Source organism: Centruroides sculpturatus, unplaced genomic scaffold (assembly GCF_000671375.1).
Source record: "Centruroides sculpturatus isolate CEXI.00-Female unplaced genomic scaffold, Cexi_2.0 scaffold600, whole genome shotgun sequence".
In the NCBI taxonomy this organism is placed as follows: domain Eukaryota; kingdom Metazoa; phylum Arthropoda; class Arachnida; order Scorpiones; family Buthidae; genus Centruroides; species Centruroides sculpturatus.
The window spans coordinates 137,397-159,987 of record NW_019384814.1 but is presented as its reverse complement, the minus strand read 5'-3'; the positions used below and the strand labels follow the sequence as shown (position 1 = coordinate 159,987).

The following is a 22,591-nucleotide window of genomic DNA, read 5'->3' as shown; positions in this document are numbered from 1 at the left end:
GTTTTGTAACTTACTTTAGTAATTGGTAAAGTAAGTTATTCAGCTGATGTATTTCTTTTAGCTTGTCCTATGCTTCCTTTGATGTGCTACATCCTTTTACATGAATTATTTCTGATGATTTTATGCTTAAAATAGTTGTTGATAAAGCTTTTGGTCCATTTTGCTCCATTCTTCATCAGATTCATCCTTTGGTTCTTCAACATATTTTCAAAGGTTATTTTGTATTAAAAACATTTTGATTTGCATTTTCTAGCAATCATAATTTCCTTTATCCAGCTTTTCTATTTGAAACAATTGCATATTCATCTTGAACAGTGATCAAAACTATTGGGTTACAACAAAGACTATCCTAGAAAAAGTCTTAACTTCACTTCATTAGAGTTCTAAGAGTATGGCCTGGGCCCGTAACCTATTTGATGAATTATTCAGGCCTCTAGTTTTCGTAATATGCTTTATTATAAATTAGATAAAGATAAAACTAGTAAATTACATAGCATAAACTTCAATCCTACAGAACACAGTTCTTTGGTGAGAAAGGACGAGATCACATATACAATTTAGTTCTCCACCTGCATGAAATTATGCACTGACATCATATGAAATTTTTAAGTCTCAACAGATATTAAGTAATGCAGATTTATCACCAAATTATATTTTAAATTATCATTTATACTGTTAAATGTATATAACACCAAATTAAAATTTGAACTAAGATTATTAATTTGTATTTTGATAATGACAACTTAATATTAACCTAAGATTATATGGTTGGTTGGTTGGTTGGTTAAGACAGTAAAGACTGGAGAGTTTGAGCAAACCTCAATTTGAACCCAATTTTCATAGATGGGCTGACCTGGATACAACAGGTCATCCCTTACCACTCGGCTGCCTTCACCAAATCCATGATGTATGTAAAAATAAGATCTGTAAGTAATACAGGGCAGAAAGAACGAAAAACAAAAAGAAAAAATAATGAAATTTTTAATATAATCCTGAGTATTATATGTAAAGATAATCATTAAAAAATTTATCAATTTATAAATTACTCAAACTTCTAATACAGAGTAAAAATTATAAAATTTAAGATGCACAAAGATTATTAAATTTAAACAATGTCATAAAGAAAATATGATAAGAACAGCAGCTGATAGTTTCAAATGTTGATAAATTTGTAAATTTTTAAAAATTGTTTTAATAAATATATATGTAACAATAGGTTAACAGCAATAAAATTTATTCTTTTTTAAAACATACTTACATTTCCAATTATTCAAAGTATTATATTAACATGGGTCACTTCAAAAATCTCTCCTGTGATGATTGTCTATTACTGACTTTGTTGATAATATTCCAAATTCATTTTCTCATTGCAGCTATTTATAGAAGTTATGTAGTTAGAAGACTTAATGTTTACTCTTACATATGATTATGAAAGTTTTTAATACAAATATACTTTTCTATAAATGGCTGTTGAATAACCTCAGAAATATTTGGTCAGTCAATCAGTGTCATTCCAAATCTCGATTTAGTTATTTAACAGAAAAGGAAACAGTTCTAAAACAACTCTTTATTGGAAGCATCATAACTTTTTTACTTTATCACATGAAAGAAGCAGCTTGATGTAAAATGATTTGCATTTTTATTAGGAAAATTTTGGGTAGAAGTTAATTTTTTGCTTTCCCCCTCCATTAGGAACATTTCAAAACCACCACCATAATGAAGTTGTTCATATAATGCAGTACAAATGGCACGAAACTATTTTAAACTGTACCTTTTAGCAATGGCATGCCGTCATTGGAAGCGGTGGATGCACTGCTTCCCTTGTATTTTCTAAAAAATAAATACATATTAATTTTAATTATATGAAAATAATCGCACAATTATAATCGCATTATGTATCTTATTACAAATTTCTATACCACATGTAGAAAAAAAGATAAGATTGCTATTGTATATTCGAATATTAATGGCAAAGTGGAAGCACTGTATTGTCAGCATCCAAAAAGCCAGATTCACGCATGCACTTTACAGAACACCAACCTCACCCTATTTAACTGGTGGAAGCCTAGGACCTTGGGTGGATGCTACACGTATAATGCATCAAATTCTATCCAGGACCGGTTCTGGGCTGTTAGCCGCCTGCCTGCTAGGTATTTGGCTGCCCTCGCCCGATTACGTGAATCACGACTAGATTTATCACTTAACCCAACTGATAAGAATTTACTGGTATGTTTTTATGATAGTTCTGTATAGTTGACAGGAGTTTTAAAAAAATCCATTAAAATATTTGATATTTTTATTCCGCTCTCCAATTTTATATTACTCACAGATTTCAATGTTAAACCAGTGATATTATGATTTCGTATGCCCCATCTCTAAGGGAATGTAGAAAAAAACACATACAATTCTTGTATAATGTTGAAAAATTAACTGTTACTTTGGTAGCATCATTTACAACTAAATTTAATGAATGAGAGAGATGCACAAGGTACAGAAAAAGCTCTAGAATTTATTTTCGTTAAATTTACGATTTATGTATCCGTCTGTCATAAAAATTTGTCTTTCCACTTTTTTCCCAAGACTACAAATATTAGAGTACAAAGTAACCGGTTTCGACTTATTTCTACTTAAGAAGTAGTTAAATAATTAAGCGATTAGGGAATTGGGGACATAAACAAAACCCTGATGAAAGAGCCGAAATTTTACTTCAATAAAAGCTTAACTGAACCATTTCTAGCTGAGTACAGTGGAGACTAATTTCTTTGTATTATTAATGTAATAAAGACAGAAATTTTTCCAGTTCAATGAGAGTGACCGAAAAGTTGTAAATTTTGGAAATTTCTGAGGACACTTGGTCCTAAAATGAATTAGTTAGAAAACAAATGATGGACAATCTATTAAGTTTAACATATTTAGATTTTTACAGCTATGATGAGAAATGTTTAAAATCTACAACAGCTCTGTCGCGTCCTTTGAGATATACTAGTGATGCGACAAAACAGATATTTGACATTGACCGGTATCGGCACCCTGGGGATTTGGCAGTCCGCATGTATGCACACTCTGCAACCATCTTCGATTCCATTCGTAGGGAGCTATTTGACTAAGTGCATTGTTTTAAGATTTAAAAAGTAAAGAATATTTTATATTTTTATGTATGTTTCTTTACAAAGCTATATTTAATTACAGTAGAGCCTCGAAATCTCTGCCTAATGTGGACCAAAGGGTGGCCGAGTTTGTGAAAATGCCGGGTTATTGGGAATGGGGTTAAAAAAGGATACGTATGCGTGTTTCCTCAGAAAATATTGTACTGTACTTGTATGTATTGTTTGCTTGAGAATACAACAGAGAATAAACTGCCCAAATACCCTTAAACAAAGGAATGTCCTTTATGAAGGCATAGAGCCATTACTACATGAAAATGAAAATTAATGAATACACTGTGTACAGTAATTTACCTGATAAGACAGACCTCAGAAAAATACTTTACGAGAGCTTTTATACTTTTATAAAGCTGTCTGTAATGAAAATTAATTAACTAAGGATTTTTTTTGCCCTGCCAAGGTGTGGCCGAGTTATCCGGAGTGCCAGGTTATCGAGTGCAGAGTTTTCGAGGCTCTACTGTATAATTTTCAGGTATGTACTGGTACATCCACCACACATTTTATTTCACTGAGTCAGTTTTTATTATTTATTTTTAATTGTAGCCTTTATATCGTGGCTAGCGATTCAGAATGTAATTGTGATATTAAAAATGCATTTAGAGAAGTCTGAGAAGGTTTTACTGGCTTATCGAATAAATGATACGAATGGACCCTAGAGGGCCTAGACCATCACTGATGCGCAATTGACTGATTGCCCCTGGATGTCAGCTTCTTACAGAAACATAGCTTCCCATCATCAAATGTCACGGCACGCCACTGCCTTTTAGACACGTTAATTGAGGTTTATTACTGATCAAGCTACTTCTTTTGTGATGTTTATATATATAAGTTATATATACAGATATATATGATATCTGTATTAGAATGTTTAGCAACTGGTTCTAAACCATATTTTGCATAAATGCATAATTTGTTTTCATCGTCTACTTAAATCCAATAAATTGACTTTGCACATTTTGTCAAAATGCATTATAAATTTAGTTTTATTCTTTCCATGGACATGTTTCAAATTGACAGTGTCACTGAATGTTATGAAATGGATGATTTTAAATGGAAGTATTTGTTAGTTCTAATTACTTTTTTAATGTTATATTATGCATCAATTATATATAGTATTTCTATTAGAAGACAAATTGAAGAAAATCACAAAAATAATCATTTTCTGAAAAAATTGCAACTGATTTAATAATAATAATAATAATCCAAAAAGAAAAAAAAAACCAACAGTTTAATAACTCATTACAAGCAACTTTTTTAAATTTCCTTCAAAAAACTTATTCAAACTAATTTGATAAAACTTTCCTTTTATCAAATCATATATATATATTTTAATATAAATTCATATTTCTTGAATAAATGGTGTTTGTTTTTTTTTTTAATTAAGAAATTATCATTAGAACTTTCCTTCACATAAGAATTATAGAATTTTTATACAAAAAAGGTATGTGTGTATGCATGTGTATGTATATATATATAATTTTTTATTACATAACATTATATATAAAATTGCTTTCTGATGGAGTAGTCAACTTGTAAAGGCCTCCAAAACAATTTGTAAGACAGTGATAAAAACAGTCCAGAGTATTTGTAAGACAGTGGTAAAAACAGACCAGAGCGTGGAATTTTCATCAGACTCGTGTGATCTCTTAGATGGTGATGGCACTGGTGGTGGAGGGGAAGAACCTGACGATAAATTTTCTGTACTGTAATCTTTGTACTCTTCTGGCGAATCGTCGACAATTACTTCGAGTTCATATATGCTGAAATCTTGAGAAGGATGACCATACACTCCAATAATTATTGGACGCTTGAATTCAAATGGCACATCAATTCTATCTAATCCACAAGTCACTGACTGTAAATTATGGTTTTCTATTTCAAATGTGGGCTGTTTTGTATGATCTGATATATACAAGTCACTATCTCCTTGAAGAGTATTTAGAATAATTGTAATGCTACCTTCTCTAGATAATGTGTAATAGCTATAGTTTCCAGCTCCAACTTTTCCAATCAGTTTTTCGTGGAACACAATTGTAGAATAAATACATGAAACCCATAAACATAGGTAGAGAAAAACAGTCATTATATATTTGGTACTCCAAACTTTTGCCATTGTTAGTAGTCATCTGAAACAAAAAAATAAATTATTATTCTTAATAATTTAAAAATTCCATTCATTTTCAATAAATAATGGAATTTTTCTATAAAATTCTACATTTTTTTCTCAATATAATAGTCTGGCAATTATTCAATATTTTTATTATAAGTGATTACCAAAAGAATAGTTTAGTAGAATAATTCAATAGAATAAAAAAAAATTCATACTGTATAGAATATCTTAAAAATAAAAACAAAGATATTAATTATACATTAAATTTTGTGATTAACCTATTGTAATGTCTACTGACACTAAGGTATTATAATTAGAATAGGATTTATCTAAATATATAAAATTACTTGTCCTGACTGACTGAGTCATCATTGTCCAGAGCAAACCACTGAACCTAAAGAGGTGAAATTTGGTACACAGTTAGGGTACATCATAAAAACGCACACTAAGAAGGGATTTTTCGAAATCCCCCCTGTTGGGGAGAGGGAGAGGATTAAAACTTAACCTGAAGAATGGCTTCTACTGTACTATTCTAGATGCGATTTTTTGTTTTCAATTATATTTAGTCTTTATGAGTACTTAGGAGTATTAAATTGATAAAAATATTTATAACAATGTCTGAAATGTTGTGTATTTTGATTTTTTAACCAAAATGTTCAAACCGTTTTAAATTTGAATTTGTTATTGCATATTGATTCGATTATAGAACGATTGTAAACACTCCAGAAAATTGATCAAATTGAAAACAGTTCGTTTGATTCTCAGCAATTCTCATCATTCTCAGCAGTAGGTGTTGTATAACAATTACTATGGTTGTTGAAATACTGAATATAAATGGTGTTTGCTGGCAAAATCCACACGAACGATGTCACAGGTAACAGCTAGTATTTTCATATATATGCGCTATAACATAGTTTAAACAGAAAAACATTTATTGAGAATATAATATGACAAAATCTAAATTATACTATCAAAAATTTATAATTGAAATAAACCGGAAATAGGTTCTAGAAGTATGATTTTTGAAATAAACATTTTTTCATTTTATAGCATTGATATAAAATATTGCAATTAAAAAGAAGCGTGTTGCTTTTATCTACTGAATAAAAAAAAAACATTTCTGGTATGATCTGAATTCTATATGATTACATTACACATTATACTATATATCTGTAAAACAAAATAATAATATAAAAAATTGATCTTAATAATATTTTTTGTATTTTACTAAAGAATAACACTTCAAAATAACAAAATTAATACAAAAACTTTTACACTCCATTATTTTATTAATAATTAAAAATATTTACACAGCTAACTCTTAGTTTTGTTTACTGATATTATTCTCTATATTATCAGCTAATTTAATGAATATAAACCACAATAATATCCAGCATGTATTAAGCTAGTTTCTATCAAAATGGCATGACAGTCACCACAATCTTTTTTCAATCTTTTAGAATAAATTTTTAATATCAAATGTAAAGTCAATTTGAAAAGCTTTAGAAATTCCATACAAAATATTTCATGTAATGAAGCTATACTGTATATATTATACATTATCAAAGAAATTCAGATGATTGATCATAATGATTTATAAAAAAACAAGCACAAACTGAGATAAAGCTGCCAATTAATTTTTCTTAGAAAAACTTAAGGCAAAGGAATCTTTTTGTCCGTTTTTCTGTCTGTTCCACACTTGTAATTATCTGTGATATGACTTTAAAATTCAAATTAAGTGCATTTAATTATTTGTTTGCAACTAAATTTTTTATATTATACATATTGGCATAACTCGCATTATATTCAATTATGACAAAAACTGATTAATTTATAAATAAATTATGATAATATATATATATTTTTATTCATCAGAAATGGAAAAAGTATGTAATATTACAATAATAATATTAACAATTTTATGTTATTAATAATTAATAAAAAAATATAATATTGTTTGAATTCATTATGTACTTTTCTTTGATTCAACTCTTGGCAAATATTCTGAATGTAGAATAATTCTCACTTCAAAAGTTATTTATAAAGGAAAAAAAATCAATTTAATGTAAGGATTTGAATTTGATGAAGAATCGTGTCGAGGTAAAACAAAGAAAAAAGAACAAAGATGGACATAAGAACACAACACACGTTTATTCTTTAGGAAGGACAAAAGAACAACTGCACCCTTAATAGGGTTCACATAAATCAGGTCATCGCATGGGCAGTAGAATAGAGGGCATGACAATACCAAGGTTACAGGTTACATTTTCAACTTACTAACATTTAACTTCTTTGATTTGAATAATATCTTGAAATTAAGAATTACAATATGAATGTCACAATGCTGGGCTGCAGTTTTTAATCATCTTTTAATTTAAAAAAAATCACATGACTTCCAGTCCAGACCAGAAGTTTGTATAAAATTAATTAATTAGTCTAAGGCCCCTAAGCTTTCTTTATCTGATCTGGATTTTAGTGGTGTCTTGTCCCTGTACATCATATTTCTCCGTATAATAGTCACACCAGTCATGTATCTAACTCTATTCACAAGATTAACAAAGGATAGACAAGAAGATGACAGTGGGAATGTATAGGTCTGCAATTTGAAAACTGCAGCCCAATTAAACAAATTACTGCATTAAAAAATTAATTAATTAAATCCTTTAAATTGAAAAATTTCAATTTAAAAAAATAAGTTCAATATTTCAATGATGCTACATTAATTAATCTAATACTTATTATTTTTAAATTCTCATTTTATTCTTTCCCAATACTTTCTTAAACAAAATACCTCTAAATTTTGATATATTATCTGATGATATGGGGGTGCCACATTGCAATCAGTCCTACAAGAAAGCCCACTAGTGGCCAAGCAGTCTTCGTACTCTGAACACTGGGGAGTTCGACTATGGGTTTGCGCTGCACTTGGGCAGACTGGCCACGTGGAGTTTTCCAGGTTTTCTCCACGTCTGTAATGCCTAAATAGAGGTCAATTTCCCTTAAAAAGACCTCTTGGAAGGCATCTCCCCTAGGCAGATTGCCCAAAGTGTTGCATTGCCATAACTTAAAACAAACCTACCAGAAACTGACCAATAATAAGCTTGAATCTATTTCAGTTTATTACTATCAATAATTAGTTGTATAGACTTGACTTCTACATAAAACTGGCATTTGCTTGTTATGGTAGCCAATATCTGTATATATATATATATATATATATATATATTAAAAGCAAAATGTTCTGTCCCCCTAAAACTGAAACCAGCACTTCACAAAGCAGCAGCATTTCAGGTCACACCAGGTCACAGGTGGGAGTGGGATCTACAATCTGTTCATCAAAAGGACCACCCTTTAACTTCCTCTGCAAACTAGCATGAATTCATGAAACAAAGGAAAAGAGGGTCTTTGTGTAAATTTAAAAATTAAGTTAAATGTTTTGAAATTTTCAAATTGTAAAATCAGTTTTTAAAAATGTTTTAAAACTTAAAAAAATTTTTTTTAAATAAAGAACTAAGTAAAAACTTATAGAACTCACAGCATGTAATAGTCACTTATAGAGGAAAAGGTGGTATTATGGAACACTGTGGGTATTATGGAACCACCCCATTTCGAACTGATGATAAAGGCGAACTGTAGCGGATTGTGGCTGAACTGAACTAGGCAGACATCCATAGCAAGGGGAAAACTCATTTTACTTCAGTTAAATGTCCGTATTTAATCAGCAAATTTGTTTTTTTTTTTCAAAATTTGCAAGTTTTGAATGCTAAGTGAATTTAATTATTTTTAAAATATAAATCATGTAGTTCTTCTCAATATCTGGTGTGGTAGCTGATGAATACACAGATTTAGTATGTGTCTCTTTAATCCGAATTAGTAAAAATGGTAGACTCTCTCTCAGCTATTAGGTTAGGTACTCCTTTATTGCAAATCACAAATGCATTTCGGGCCTATATGAGCACCTCTTCAGTGTAAACGTTCAGAAGACAGTAACACTTTTCTAATTGTATGACACTCACAATGATATTTTATATAATCCAAAAAAAAACACATTCATGTGTATTGAATGACACTATTACACAGGAGTTATCATTGTGAGTGTCATACAATTAGAAAAGCATTACTCTGTCTTCTGAGCATTTACACTGAAGAGGGGCTCATATAGGCCCGAAATGCATTTGTGATTTGCAATAAAGGAGTACCTAACCTAATAGCTGAGAGAAAGTCTACCGTTTTTACTAATTTGGATTAAAGAGAGACATACTAAATCTAAATAAATTGTGTAGTTGTAGGTTCACTGGTGCATGTATTCTGTTCCAGAGACTTAGGGGTACATATTAATCTGTGTGATGTTCACATTTTTTAAATTTTGGTCTTGACAGACATAAGCTAATTCAAGATGGCGATGCATGAAATATGGACCCCATTGGTGCTTTTACAGTAATATGGAACTCAACTCCTCCGAACTCTGTCTTTGCAAGCAGACATTTCGTCCAGAGCAATTTATGAAAAAGACACTAGGTAGAAAGTCAATTCTTCCTAGAGAATATCGAAAAAGAGCTGCTGGAATATATATTGTTGATGGAGGTCATTTTTCTATTAAAAAAGCACTTTTGCGATAAAATACATTGGAGTAAACAATTTTGTAATAATTTAACATTTTTTGTACTTTCCTATTTGTTTTTGGCTACATTAAAGCATTTTTTGAAAATATATAGTAAGGTTCCATATTACCACCTGATTTTCTCTAAGCCTACTTTGACTTTTTGTACAAAACCTTCAAAAACCATACTTATAGTTACACTAGCAAAAAATCCAATTAGGAACATTTAGTTTAATAGTTACCAGTACTTTTCGCACAAAAAATGTGGGTGTAGTTATGATACCTTGTTTATAATTCACTAAAATGTAATTGGGGTTCCATAATACCACCTTCTCCTCTATATGAAACTTATAGTTGGTCTTATGTGACCTCAGTAGTTTGTCAACCAAAAAGTTAATTAATTTTGTTCAGCAGTGAGACAGCAGAAACACAGATAAACAGTAATAAATGTATTGAATTCATGACATAATAGTTTGAAAGTTATGTTAGAAGTTCCAACTGCTTATTAGTGGGGAGGAAAGTCAAAAATTATCTAAAGAAAGGCTATCAAAACAGTGTTATAACATCTTTAGGCATGCATTATTGATATAAGTTACTTTTAGGTAATTTTAACTAAAAGTAACTTCTACTTATTGTGTATCTGATAAAATAAAAAATTAAAGCCAAATGCAATTGATGAAATATGAAATTAAATTAAAATTATTGTTTCATATTGAAATATGAAACAATAACAGGTATAGTAATAATTTTATATTTTATCAACAGCATAGTATATAAAATACTATTACTATTCCTGAACAGGAAAGTATATAAAATGAATATTTAGAATTTCATGCATATTTTTTTTCATTTTATAACAATAATAATAATTAATAATAACATAATAATAAGTATAAGNTCTTGTATAATGTTGAAAAATTAACTGTTACTTTGGTAGCATCATTTACAACTAAATTTAATGAATGAGAGAGATGCACAAGGTACAGAAAAAGCTCTAGAATTTATTTTCGTTAAATTTACGATTTATGTATCCGTCTGTCATAAAAATTTGTCTTTCCACTTTTTTCCCAAGACTACAAATATTAGAGTACAAAGTAACCGGTTTCGACTTATTTCTACTTAAGAAGTAGTTAAATAATTAAGCGATTAGGGAATTGGGGACATAAACAAAACCCTGATGAAAGAGCCGAAATTTTACTTCAATAAAAGCTTAACTGAACCATTTCTAGCTGAGTACAGTGGAGACTAATTTCTTTGTATTATTAATGTAATAAAGACAGAAATTTTTCCAGTTCAATGAGAGTGACCGAAAAGTTGTAAATTTTGGAAATTTCTGAGGACACTTGGTCCTAAAATGAATTAGTTAGAAAACAAATGATGGACAATCTATTAAGTTTAACATATTTAGATTTTTACAGCTATGATGAGAAATGTTTAAAATCTACAACAGCTCTGTCGCGTCCTTTGAGATATACTAGTGATGCGACAAAACAGATATTTGACATTGACCGGTATCGGCACCCTGGGGATTTGGCAGTCCGCATGTATGCACACTCTGCAACCATCTTCGATTCCATTCGTAGGGAGCTATTTGACTAAGTGCATTGTTTTAAGATTTAAAAAGTAAAGAATATTTTATATTTTTATGTATGTTTCTTTACAAAGCTATATTTAATTACAGTAGAGCCTCGAAATCTCTGCCTAATGTGGACCAAAGGGTGGCCGAGTTTGTGAAAATGCCGGGTTATTGGGAATGGGGTTAAAAAAGGATACGTATGCGTGTTTCCTCAGAAAATATTGTACTGTACTTGTATGTATTGTTTGCTTGAGAATACAACAGAGAATAAACTGCCCAAATACCCTTAAACAAAGGAATGTCCTTTATGAAGGCATAGAGCCATTACTACATGAAAATGAAAATTAATGAATACACTGTGTACAGTAATTTACCTGATAAGACAGACCTCAGAAAAATACTTTACGAGAGCTTTTATACTTTTATAAAGCTGTCTGTAATGAAAATTAATTAACTAAGGATTTTTTTTGCCCTGCCAAGGTGTGGCCGAGTTATCCGGAGTGCCAGGTTATCGAGTGCAGAGTTTTCGAGGCTCTACTGTATAATTTTCAGGTATGTACTGGTACATCCACCACACATTTTATTTCACTGAGTCAGTTTTTATTATTTATTTTTAATTGTAGCCTTTATATCGTGGCTAGCGATTCAGAATGTAATTGTGATATTAAAAATGCATTTAGAGAAGTCTGAGAAGGTTTTACTGGCTTATCGAATAAATGATACGAATGGACCCTAGAGGGCCTAGACCATCACTGATGCGCAATTGACTGATTGCCCCTGGATGTCAGCTTCTTACAGAAACATAGCTTCCCATCATCAAATGTCACGGCACGCCACTGCCTTTTAGACACGTTAATTGAGGTTTATTACTGATCAAGCTACTTCTTTTGTGATGTTTATATATATAAGTTATATATACAGATATATATGATATCTGTATTAGAATGTTTAGCAACTGGTTCTAAACCATATTTTGCATAAATGCATAATTTGTTTTCATCGTCTACTTAAATCCAATAAATTGACTTTGCACATTTTGTCAAAATGCATTATAAATTTAGTTTTATTCTTTCCATGGACATGTTTCAAATTGACAGTGTCACTGAATGTTATGAAATGGATGATTTTAAATGGAAGTATTTGTTAGTTCTAATTACTTTTTTAATGTTATATTATGCATCAATTATATATAGTATTTCTATTAGAAGACAAATTGAAGAAAATCACAAAAATAATCATTTTCTGAAAAAATTGCAACTGATTTAATAATAATAATAATAATCCAAAAAGAAAAAAAAAACCAACAGTTTAATAACTCATTACAAGCAACTTTTTTAAATTTCCTTCAAAAAACTTATTCAAACTAATTTGATAAAACTTTCCTTTTATCAAATCATATATATATATTTTAATATAAATTCATATTTCTTGAATAAATGGTGTTTGTTTTTTTTTTAATTAAGAAATTATCATTAGAACTTTCCTTCACATAAGAATTATAGAATTTTTATACAAAAAAGGTATGTGTGTATGCATGTGTATGTATATATATATAATTTTTTATTACATAACATTATATATAAAATTGCTTTCTGATGGAGTAGTCAACTTGTAAAGGCCTCCAAAACAATTTGTAAGACAGTGATAAAAACAGTCCAGAGTATTTGTAAGACAGTGGTAAAAACAGACCAGAGCGTGGAATTTTCATCAGACTCGTGTGATCTCTTAGATGGTGATGGCACTGGTGGTGGAGGGGAAGAACCTGACGATAAATTTTCTGTACTGTAATCTTTGTACTCTTCTGGCGAATCGTCGACAATTACTTCGAGTTCATATATGCTGAAATCTTGAGAAGGATGACCATACACTCCAATAATTATTGGACGCTTGAATTCAAATGGCACATCAATTCTATCTAATCCACAAGTCACTGACTGTAAATTATGGTTTTCTATTTCAAATGTGGGCTGTTTTGTATGATCTGATATATACAAGTCACTATCTCCTTGAAGAGTATTTAGAATAATTGTAATGCTACCTTCTCTAGATAATGTGTAATAGCTATAGTTTCCAGCTCCAACTTTTCCAATCAGTTTTTCGTGGAACACAATTGTAGAATAAATACATGAAACCCATAAACATAGGTAGAGAAAAACAGTCATTATATATTTGGTACTCCAAACTTTTGCCATTGTTAGTAGTCATCTGAAACAAAAAAATAAATTATTATTCTTAATAATTTAAAAATTCCATTCATTTTCAATAAATAATGGAATTTTTCTATAAAATTCTACATTTTTTTCTCAATATAATAGTCTGGCAATTATTCAATATTTTTATTATAAGTGATTACCAAAAGAATAGTTTAGTAGAATAATTCAATAGAATAAAAAAAAATTCATACTGTATAGAATATCTTAAAAATAAAAACAAAGATATTAATTATACATTAAATTTTGTGATTAACCTATTGTAATGTCTACTGACACTAAGGTATTATAATTAGAATAGGATTTATCTAAATATATAAAATTACTTGTCCTGACTGACTGAGTCATCATTGTCCAGAGCAAACCACTGAACCTAAAGAGGTGAAATTTGGTACACAGTTAGGGTACATCATAAAAACGCACACTAAGAAGGGATTTTTCGAAATCCCCCCTGTTGGGGAGAGGGAGAGGATTAAAACTTAACCTGAAGAATGGCTTCTACTGTACTATTCTAGATGCGATTTTTTGTTTTCAATTATATTTAGTCTTTATGAGTACTTAGGAGTATTAAATTGATAAAAATATTTATAACAATGTCTGAAATGTTGTGTATTTTGATTTTTTAACCAAAATGTTCAAACCGTTTTAAATTTGAATTTGTTATTGCATATTGATTCGATTATAGAACGATTGTAAACACTCCAGAAAATTGATCAAATTGAAAACAGTTCGTTTGATTCTCAGCAATTCTCATCATTCTCAGCAGTAGGTGTTGTATAACAATTACTATGGTTGTTGAAATACTGAATATAAATGGTGTTTGCTGGCAAAATCCACACGAACGATGTCACAGGTAACAGCTAGTATTTTCATATATATGCGCTATAACATAGTTTAAACAGAAAAACATTTATTGAGAATATAATATGACAAAATCTAAATTATACTATCAAAAATTTATAATTGAAATAAACCGGAAATAGGTTCTAGAAGTATGATTTTTGAAATAAACATTTTTTCATTTTATAGCATTGATATAAAATATTGCAATTAAAAAGAAGCGTGTTGCTTTTATCTACTGAATAAAAAAAAAACATTTCTGGTATGATCTGAATTCTATATGATTACATTACACATTATACTATATATCTGTAAAACAAAATAATAATATAAAAAATTGATCTTAATAATATTTTTTGTATTTTACTAAAGAATAACACTTCAAAATAACAAAATTAATACAAAAACTTTTACACTCCATTATTTTATTAATAATTAAAAATATTTACACAGCTAACTCTTAGTTTTGTTTACTGATATTATTCTCTATATTATCAGCTAATTTAATGAATATAAACCACAATAATATCCAGCATGTATTAAGCTAGTTTCTATCAAAATGGCATGACAGTCACCACAATCTTTTTTCAATCTTTTAGAATAAATTTTTAATATCAAATGTAAAGTCAATTTGAAAAGCTTTAGAAATTCCATACAAAATAGTTCATGTAATGAAGCTATACTGTATATATTATACATTATCAAAGAAATTCAGATGATTGATCATAATGATTTATAAAAAAACAAGCACAAACTGAGATAAAGCTGCCAATTAATTTTTCTTAGAAAAACTTAAGGCAAAGGAATCTTTTTGTCCGTTTTTCTGTCTGTTCCACACTTGTAATTATCTGTGATATGACTTTAAAATTCAAATTAAGTGCATTTAATTATTTGTTTGCAACTAAATTTTTTATATTATACATATTGGCATAACTCGCATTATATTCAATTATGACAAAAACTGATTAATTTATAAATAAATTATGATAATATATATATTTTTTTATTCATCAGAAATGGAAAAAGTATGTAATATTACAATAATAATATTAACAATTTTATGTTATTAATAATTAATAAAAAAATATAATATTGTTTGAATTCATTATGTACTTTTCTTTGATTCAACTCTTGGCAAATATTCTGAATGTAGAATAATTCTCACTTCAAAAGTTATTTATAAAGGAAAAAAAATCAATTTAATGTAAGGATTTGAATTTGATGAAGAATCGTGTCGAGGTAAAACAAAGAAAAAAGAACAAAGATGGACATAAGAACACAACACACGTTTATTCTTTAGGAAGGACAAAAGAACAACTGCACCCTTAATAGGGTTCACATAAATCAGGTCATCTCATGGGCAGTAGAATAGAGGGCATGACAATACCAAGGTTACAGGTTACATTTTCAACTTACTAACATTTAACTTCTTTGATTTGAATAATATCTTGAAATTAAGAATTACAATATGAATGTCACAATGCTGGGCTGCAGTTTTTAATCATCTTTTAATTTAAAAAAAATCACATGACTTCCAGTCCAGACCAGAAGTTTGTATAAAATTAATTAGTCTAAGGCCCCTAAGCTTTCTTTATCTGATCTGGATTTTAGTGGTGTCTTGTCCCTGTACATCATATTTCTCCGTATAATAGTCACACCAGTCATGTATCTAACTCTATTCACAAGATTAACAAAGGATAGACAAGAAGATGACAGTGGGAATGTATAGGTCTGCAATTTGAAAACTGCAGCCCAATTAAACAAATTACTGCATTAAAAAATTAATTAATTAAATCCTTTAAATTGAAAAATTTCAATTTAAAAAAATAAGTTCAATATTTCAATGATGCTACATTAATTAATCTAATACTTATTATTTTTAAATTCTCATTTTATTCTTTCCCAATACTTTCTTAAACAAAATACCTCTAAATTTTGATATATTATCTGATGATATGGGGGTGCCACATTGCAATCAGTCCTACAAGAAAGCCCACTAGTGGCCAAGCAGTCTTCGTACTCTGAACACTGGGGAGTTCGACTATGGGTTTGCGCTGCACTTGGGCAGACTGGCCACGTGGAGTTTTCCAGGTTTTCTCCACGTCTGTAATGCCTAAATAGAGGTCAATTTCCCTTAAAAAGACCTCTTGGAAGGCATCTCCCCTAGGCAGATTGCCCAAAGTGTTGCATTGCCATAACTTAAAACAAACCTACCAGAAACTGACCAATAATAAGCTTGAATCTATTTCAGTTTATTACTATCAATAATTAGTTGTATAGACTTGACTTCTACATAAAACTGGCATTTGCTTGTTATGGTAGCCAATATCTATATATATATATATATATATATTAAAAGCAAAATGTTCTGTCCCCCTAAAACTGAAACCAGCACTTCACAAAGCAGCAGCATTTCAGGTCACACCAGGTCACAGGTGGGAGTGGGATCTACAATCTGTTCATCAAAAGGACCACCCTTTAACTTCCTCTGCAAACTAGCATGAATTCATGAAACAAAGGAAAAGAGGGTCTTTGTGTAAATTTAAAAATTAAGTTAAATGTTTTGAAATTTTCAAATTGTAAAATCAGTTTTTAAAAATGTTTTAAAACTTAAAAAAATTTTTTTTAAATAAAGAACTAAGTAAAAACTTATAGAACTCACAGCATGTAATAGTCACTTATAGAGGAAAAGGTGGTATTATGGAACACTGTGGGTATTATGGAACCACCCCATTTCGAACTGATGATAAAGGCGAACTGTAGCGGATTGTGGCTGAACTGAACTAGGCAGACATCCATAGCAAGGGGAAAACTCATTTTACTTCAGTTAAATGTCCGTATTTAATCAGCAAATTTGTTTTTTTTTTTCAAAATTTGCAAGTTTTGAATGCTAAGTGAATTTAATTATTTTTAAAATATAAATCATGTAGTTCTTCTCAATATCTGGTGTGGTAGCTGATGAATACACAGATTTAGTATGTGTCTCTTTAATCCGAATTAGTAAAAATGGTAGACTCTCTCTCAGCTATTAGGTTAGGTACTCCTTTATTGCAAATCACAAATGCATTTTGGGCCTATATGAGCCCCTCTTCAGTGTAAACGTTCAGAAGACAGTAACACTTTTCTAATTGTATGACACTCACAATGATATTTTATATAATCCAAAAAAAACACATTCATGTGTATTGAATGACACTATTACACAGGAGTTATCATTGTGAGTGTCATACAATTAGAAAAGCATTACTCTGTCTTCTGAGCATTTACACTGAAGAGGGGCTCATATAGGCCCGAAATGCATTTGTGATTTGCAATAAAGGAGTACCTAACCTAATAGCTGAGAGAAAGTCTACCGTTTTTACTAATTTGGATTAAAGAGAGACATACTAAATCTAAATAAATTGTGTAGTTGTAGGTTCACTGGTGCATGTATTCTGTTCCAGAGACTTAGGGGTACATATTAATCTGTGTGATGTTCACATTTTTTAAATTTTGGTCTTGACAGACATAAGCTAATTCAAGATGGCGATGCATGAAATATGGACCCCATTGGTGCTTTTACAGTAATATGGAACTCAACTCCTCCGAACTCTGTCTTTGCAAGCAGACATTTCGTCCAGAGCAATTTATGAAAAAGACACTAGGTAGAAAGTCAATTCTTCCTAGAGAATATCGAAAAAGAGCTGCTGGAATATATATTGTTGATGGAGGTCATTTTTCTATTAAAAAAGCACTTTTGCGATAAAATACATTGGAGTAAACAATTTTGTAATAATTTAACATTTTTTGTACTTTCCTATTTGTTTTTGGCTACATTAAAGCATTTTTTGAAAATATATAGTAAGGTTCCATATTACCACCTGATTTTCTCTAAGCCTACTTTGACTTTTTGTACAAAACCTTCAAAAACCATACTTATAGTTACACTAGCAAAAAATCCAATTAGGAACATTTAGTTTAATAGTTACCAGTACTTTTTGCACAAAAAATGTGGGTGTAGTTATGATACCTTGTTTATAATTCACTAAAATGTAATTGGGGTTCCATAATACCACCTTCTCCTCTATATGAAACTTATAGTTGGTCTTATGTGACCTCAGTAGTTTGTCAACCAAAAAGTTAATTAATTTTGTTCAGCAGTGAGACAGCAGAAACACAGATAAACAGTAATAAATGTATTGAATTCATGACATAATAGTTTGAAAGTTATGTTAGAAGTTCCAACTGCTTATTAGTGGGGAGGAAAGTCAAAAATTATCTAAAGAAAGGCTATCAAAACAGTGTTATAACATCTTTAGGCATGCATTATTGATATAAGTTACTTTTAGGTAATTTTAACTAAAAGTAACTTCTACTTATTGTGTATCTGATAAAATAAAAAATTAAAGCCAAATGCAATTGATGAAATATGAAATTAAATTAAAATTATTGTTTCATATTGAAATATGAAACAATAACAGGTATAGTAATAATTTTATATTTTATCAACAGCATAGTATATAAAATACTATTACTATTCCTGAACAGGAAAGTATATAAAATGAATATTTAGAATTTCATGCATATTTTTTTTCATTTTATAACAATAATAATAATTAATAATAACATAATAATAAGTATAAGAATATTTGTTGATTTAAAAGAAATATTGGCTAAACACTGTATTTTCATTGGTATTTATCTTAGCAATTGCAGTCATTCTATTATTTCGGCATGTAGTTGGATGAATGAATAAAGTAATAATAATTACTACTACTATTACATTTTGCATTCATACTTCAAGGTGCCATATCATTGCAGTGTGTTTATTGCAAAATAAATTAAGATTCATAGCATGACCAATCAACTACTTTCTCCTTCATATTTTACTTAAGAAAAGAAAATTATCAAATATTTTGTTTTTTGGACATCAAAAATAGGTCATTCATGACATCATCTTTAATTTTATTTCTATTAATTAAGATATTGATCAAGTTTAAAATTGTATGTTATTCTATGAAGATGACACGTTTTTAAATTAAAGCATTCTTTTAATTTAACAGTTTAGGGTTGCTTGGAAAATTATAATGGTAGGCTTATTTAATTATTTGTATGATTTAATTTTCCAAACTATATAGTAATAATAATTAATTAGCTCCTAAATTGTTTTGTGTGTTAGAGTGCAATAATTTTTGGGAAATTGTGTATATTTAAGCATTATGTTTAATCAATTCAAATATTTTCCTAGTTTCAAAAACATTACTGGCTACGTTAAAACCTAGACCAAGTTATATATATGCTAAATTCCATCAAGTCAAGATCATTAAAAACACTTCTTTTTTAAAATATCTGAATATCTATGGAAGCTCAGTACAAATCTTTACTTTTACACACTAAAGTAAGTTCCATTTTGCATGTATTTGAATTTCCTCATAACTGACCCTGATAGGGTCGAAAATATTCGTTGTTTTGTAAACACGTATTACTGGAGTTTCAAAAGGTTTTATGTGATGTAAAGTAAGTTATTTGGAAGTAAAGGAATATGACCATTTTTAGAACGTAAGAATGAATTGTTGGTTTTTTTTCAAAATGAAGGTACAAATGCTTTTATAAAATGTCTTAAAAATGATATTTGGTGTGTTAAAATGGCATACTTAGGAAATACTTGCATAGCATTAATCCAATTAAAAAATGTTTTGACATGCCCTAACAAATGTCAACATTTCAGGAAAATTATCTCTTAGGAAAAATCACATATCAGAAAAAAAATACAATAGATATGTTTCCTTCACTTCATAATAAAAATGTTGAGAGAATTATTTCCATTACAACAGAACATTTAACACTTTTGGAAGAAAAAAATTGTAAATTTCCTTCCTTAAATATAGAAAATTATGACTAGATACAAAATCAATTCAATGCAGTTAGTACATCCAGTTGTGAATTTTCAATATGAAAAGAACAATTGATTACCTTGTCAAAAGAGTGATATATTTGAAATTCTCTGAAATAACCCTTGAAGAATTAATCCGAATAACCAGATCTCTCCACAAGGCATTAAAAATTTTGTTAGTTTTGAATATAATATTTATGTGAAATCAGATCTCACATTCACAAATAAAAAAATTCTAAAACGAGAGAGAATAATATAGACAAAGAAATGAGGTAGCACTTACTAGACATGAAATCTGCAAAAGCCACAAGCTCATGTATTGCATTATAATTGATTTAAAGAAGTTCCATTTTATAAAAGACTTACTTTAGTTAGTTTTCACTAATATAATTTTTTAATTAATATTTCTTTTACTATTATGTATTCCGTAATCTATAATTTTTACTAAAAGGGCATATTCATGCTTATTTTTGTTATTATTTTATGATCTTAGCGAGTTTGCCGTTCTGCAAATTTTTCTTATATTCAAAAGTATTAAAGGAGTTAGATCAGTGGTTCTTAACCTTCAAAAGGTTAAGAACCACTGATCTAACTCCTTTCGGGGAAAAAGTTTTGAATTGAAATAACATTAGTATTGAAATAACAATAGTTAATCTAAGCCTTCTGCTCTTAAGTATCTTGTCTCAACTTTCATCTATCTAACTTTGTTCTCGAGATTAAGGAAGAACAGACAGATGGATGACAGTGGAAATTTGTAGGTCTACAATTTTTTTCAAACTGCAGCCCAATTATTAACAAATATTTTGTTTTTGGTGATGACAAAGTCTAATACTTTGTAAACACTCTCCCTACACACTGCAGTTGACAAGGGCTACTGTACTGTCAATGTTCACAAGAAATGCCATAGTCAGTTAAATTGCAGTTGATGAAATCTGTCTACAAAAAAGGGGTTTGCAGAGAGGGATAAATTTTGATACTGATTATATACTGTAAGATAAAATATTTTAATAATAAAATTTCTTAACTGGAACAAATGTAAAATTAAAAAAAAGTTTCAGCGTGTTCCAGCAAAAATTTTTAATTTTCTAATGTTTTTGGCTATCTATGCAGCCATCATCAGAAACTGCGCATGTCAGAAAACACCCACCCCGTTGGAATTGACACCCGATCCCAACAAATAGAATACACTCCATCCAGGGAATTCCAGTTGACCTGAAGAAGAGCAAAGAGATCGCTTGAAAACGTTTGTCAACAGCAATATATAGTATATATGCGCACCGGTTACAGGTTCCAGATAGTGTAGTGTAAATTTCATCTATATGATTATAGTCTAAAATACAATTTGTCTTCATTATTATTTCTCCTGATCTGTTATGTTTACCAAAATCCAAGAATTCTTTGTTACTCACATACTTAGAATTGTCACATCCCTTTTATCTTTCCAACAAAACACAGACAATTCAGCTTTCTGACAGGTCATAAATTCCCCTTCCTTCTATGATCAGGAAAATTGTGTGGCATTCTAATCCAATTTTTGTTTACAGTTCCACATACATACGTTTGTTTATCCAGAAGCATTTTTTGCTAATGTCAGTGAGGTGAAAAACCTTGTGATTCTTACCGAGTAACAGTTCTAATAAGATACGCACAACTTTCTTACCTTGCTCACCTTCAAAATTTCCAGATTCTGTCATAGCTACCATATAAACTAAAAAATCCCAAACTTAAACACAAAACTGGCTCAATCTATTCAACACTAAATTGTCCAAAGGGAAAGTTATTTGACTGGTTTTGCTATACAAATTCCCCTTGTAGCCTGAGGGTTAAAAACAATTTTGTCTCCAGGTGCATAGAAACAAAAAAATTTTCAGAACTTAGAGTTAACTGCAATAGTCAAAGTTACTCTTTATTTACAAAATTATTTTGATAAATGGATATCTGAACAGTTTTGTTTTATTTTTATATTCAAAGGTCTAATGACAAATATAAATTACAACTCATGTTACAGTTTGTGTGTTTGCAGAGTTTGAGCTAAATAAAAAAATCAATTGATAAAACCAGTTTTTGTTTTTTGAATTTTAAGGAAAATTTTAAAAAACCATGTTTAAACCATTAAAAACACTATTTAACATTTATTTATTTAAAACCTAAATATAATAAATTAACAACTTTTGTGCTTTTTTTAATATTCATAAAATAATATATATCATCATCTTTAA

The 22,591-nt window shown here is 29.5% G+C and overlaps 2 protein-coding genes across 4 annotated transcripts in view; both read right to left on the bottom strand.

The window, feature by feature from the left end:
• Positions 1-4,373: 4,373 nt before the first annotated feature.
• Positions 4,374-5,314, bottom strand: LOC111629827 (UPF0669 protein v1g209471-like). The gene has a single exon (XM_023373737.1). It carries the CDS (start codon positions 5,275-5,277, stop codon positions 4,690-4,692), a length of 588 nt encoding a protein of 195 aa, XP_023229505.1. The 5' UTR covers positions 5,278-5,314; the 3' UTR covers positions 4,374-4,689.
• Positions 5,315-12,739: 7,425 nt separating this feature from the next.
• Positions 12,740-22,591, bottom strand: part of LOC111629825 (UPF0669 protein v1g209471-like) — a 12,521-nt gene continuing 2,669 nt past the window's right edge. For all 3 annotated transcript variants that reach the window (XM_023373732.1, XM_023373734.1, XM_023373733.1), the window contains exon 2: positions 12,740-13,655. In XM_023373732.1, the coding sequence (XP_023229500.1) occupies positions 13,055-13,642 (588 nt within the window). In that variant the 5' untranslated portion in view covers positions 13,643-13,655 and the 3' untranslated portion in view covers positions 12,740-13,054. The remainder of the gene's footprint in view (positions 13,656-22,591) is intronic.

Bases quoted from the DNA above. Each gene is read 5' to 3' on its own strand.
- LOC111629827 (XM_023373737.1), bottom strand. From the start codon at position 5,277: ATGGCAAAAGTTTGGAGTACCAAATATATAATGACTGTTTTTCTCTAC.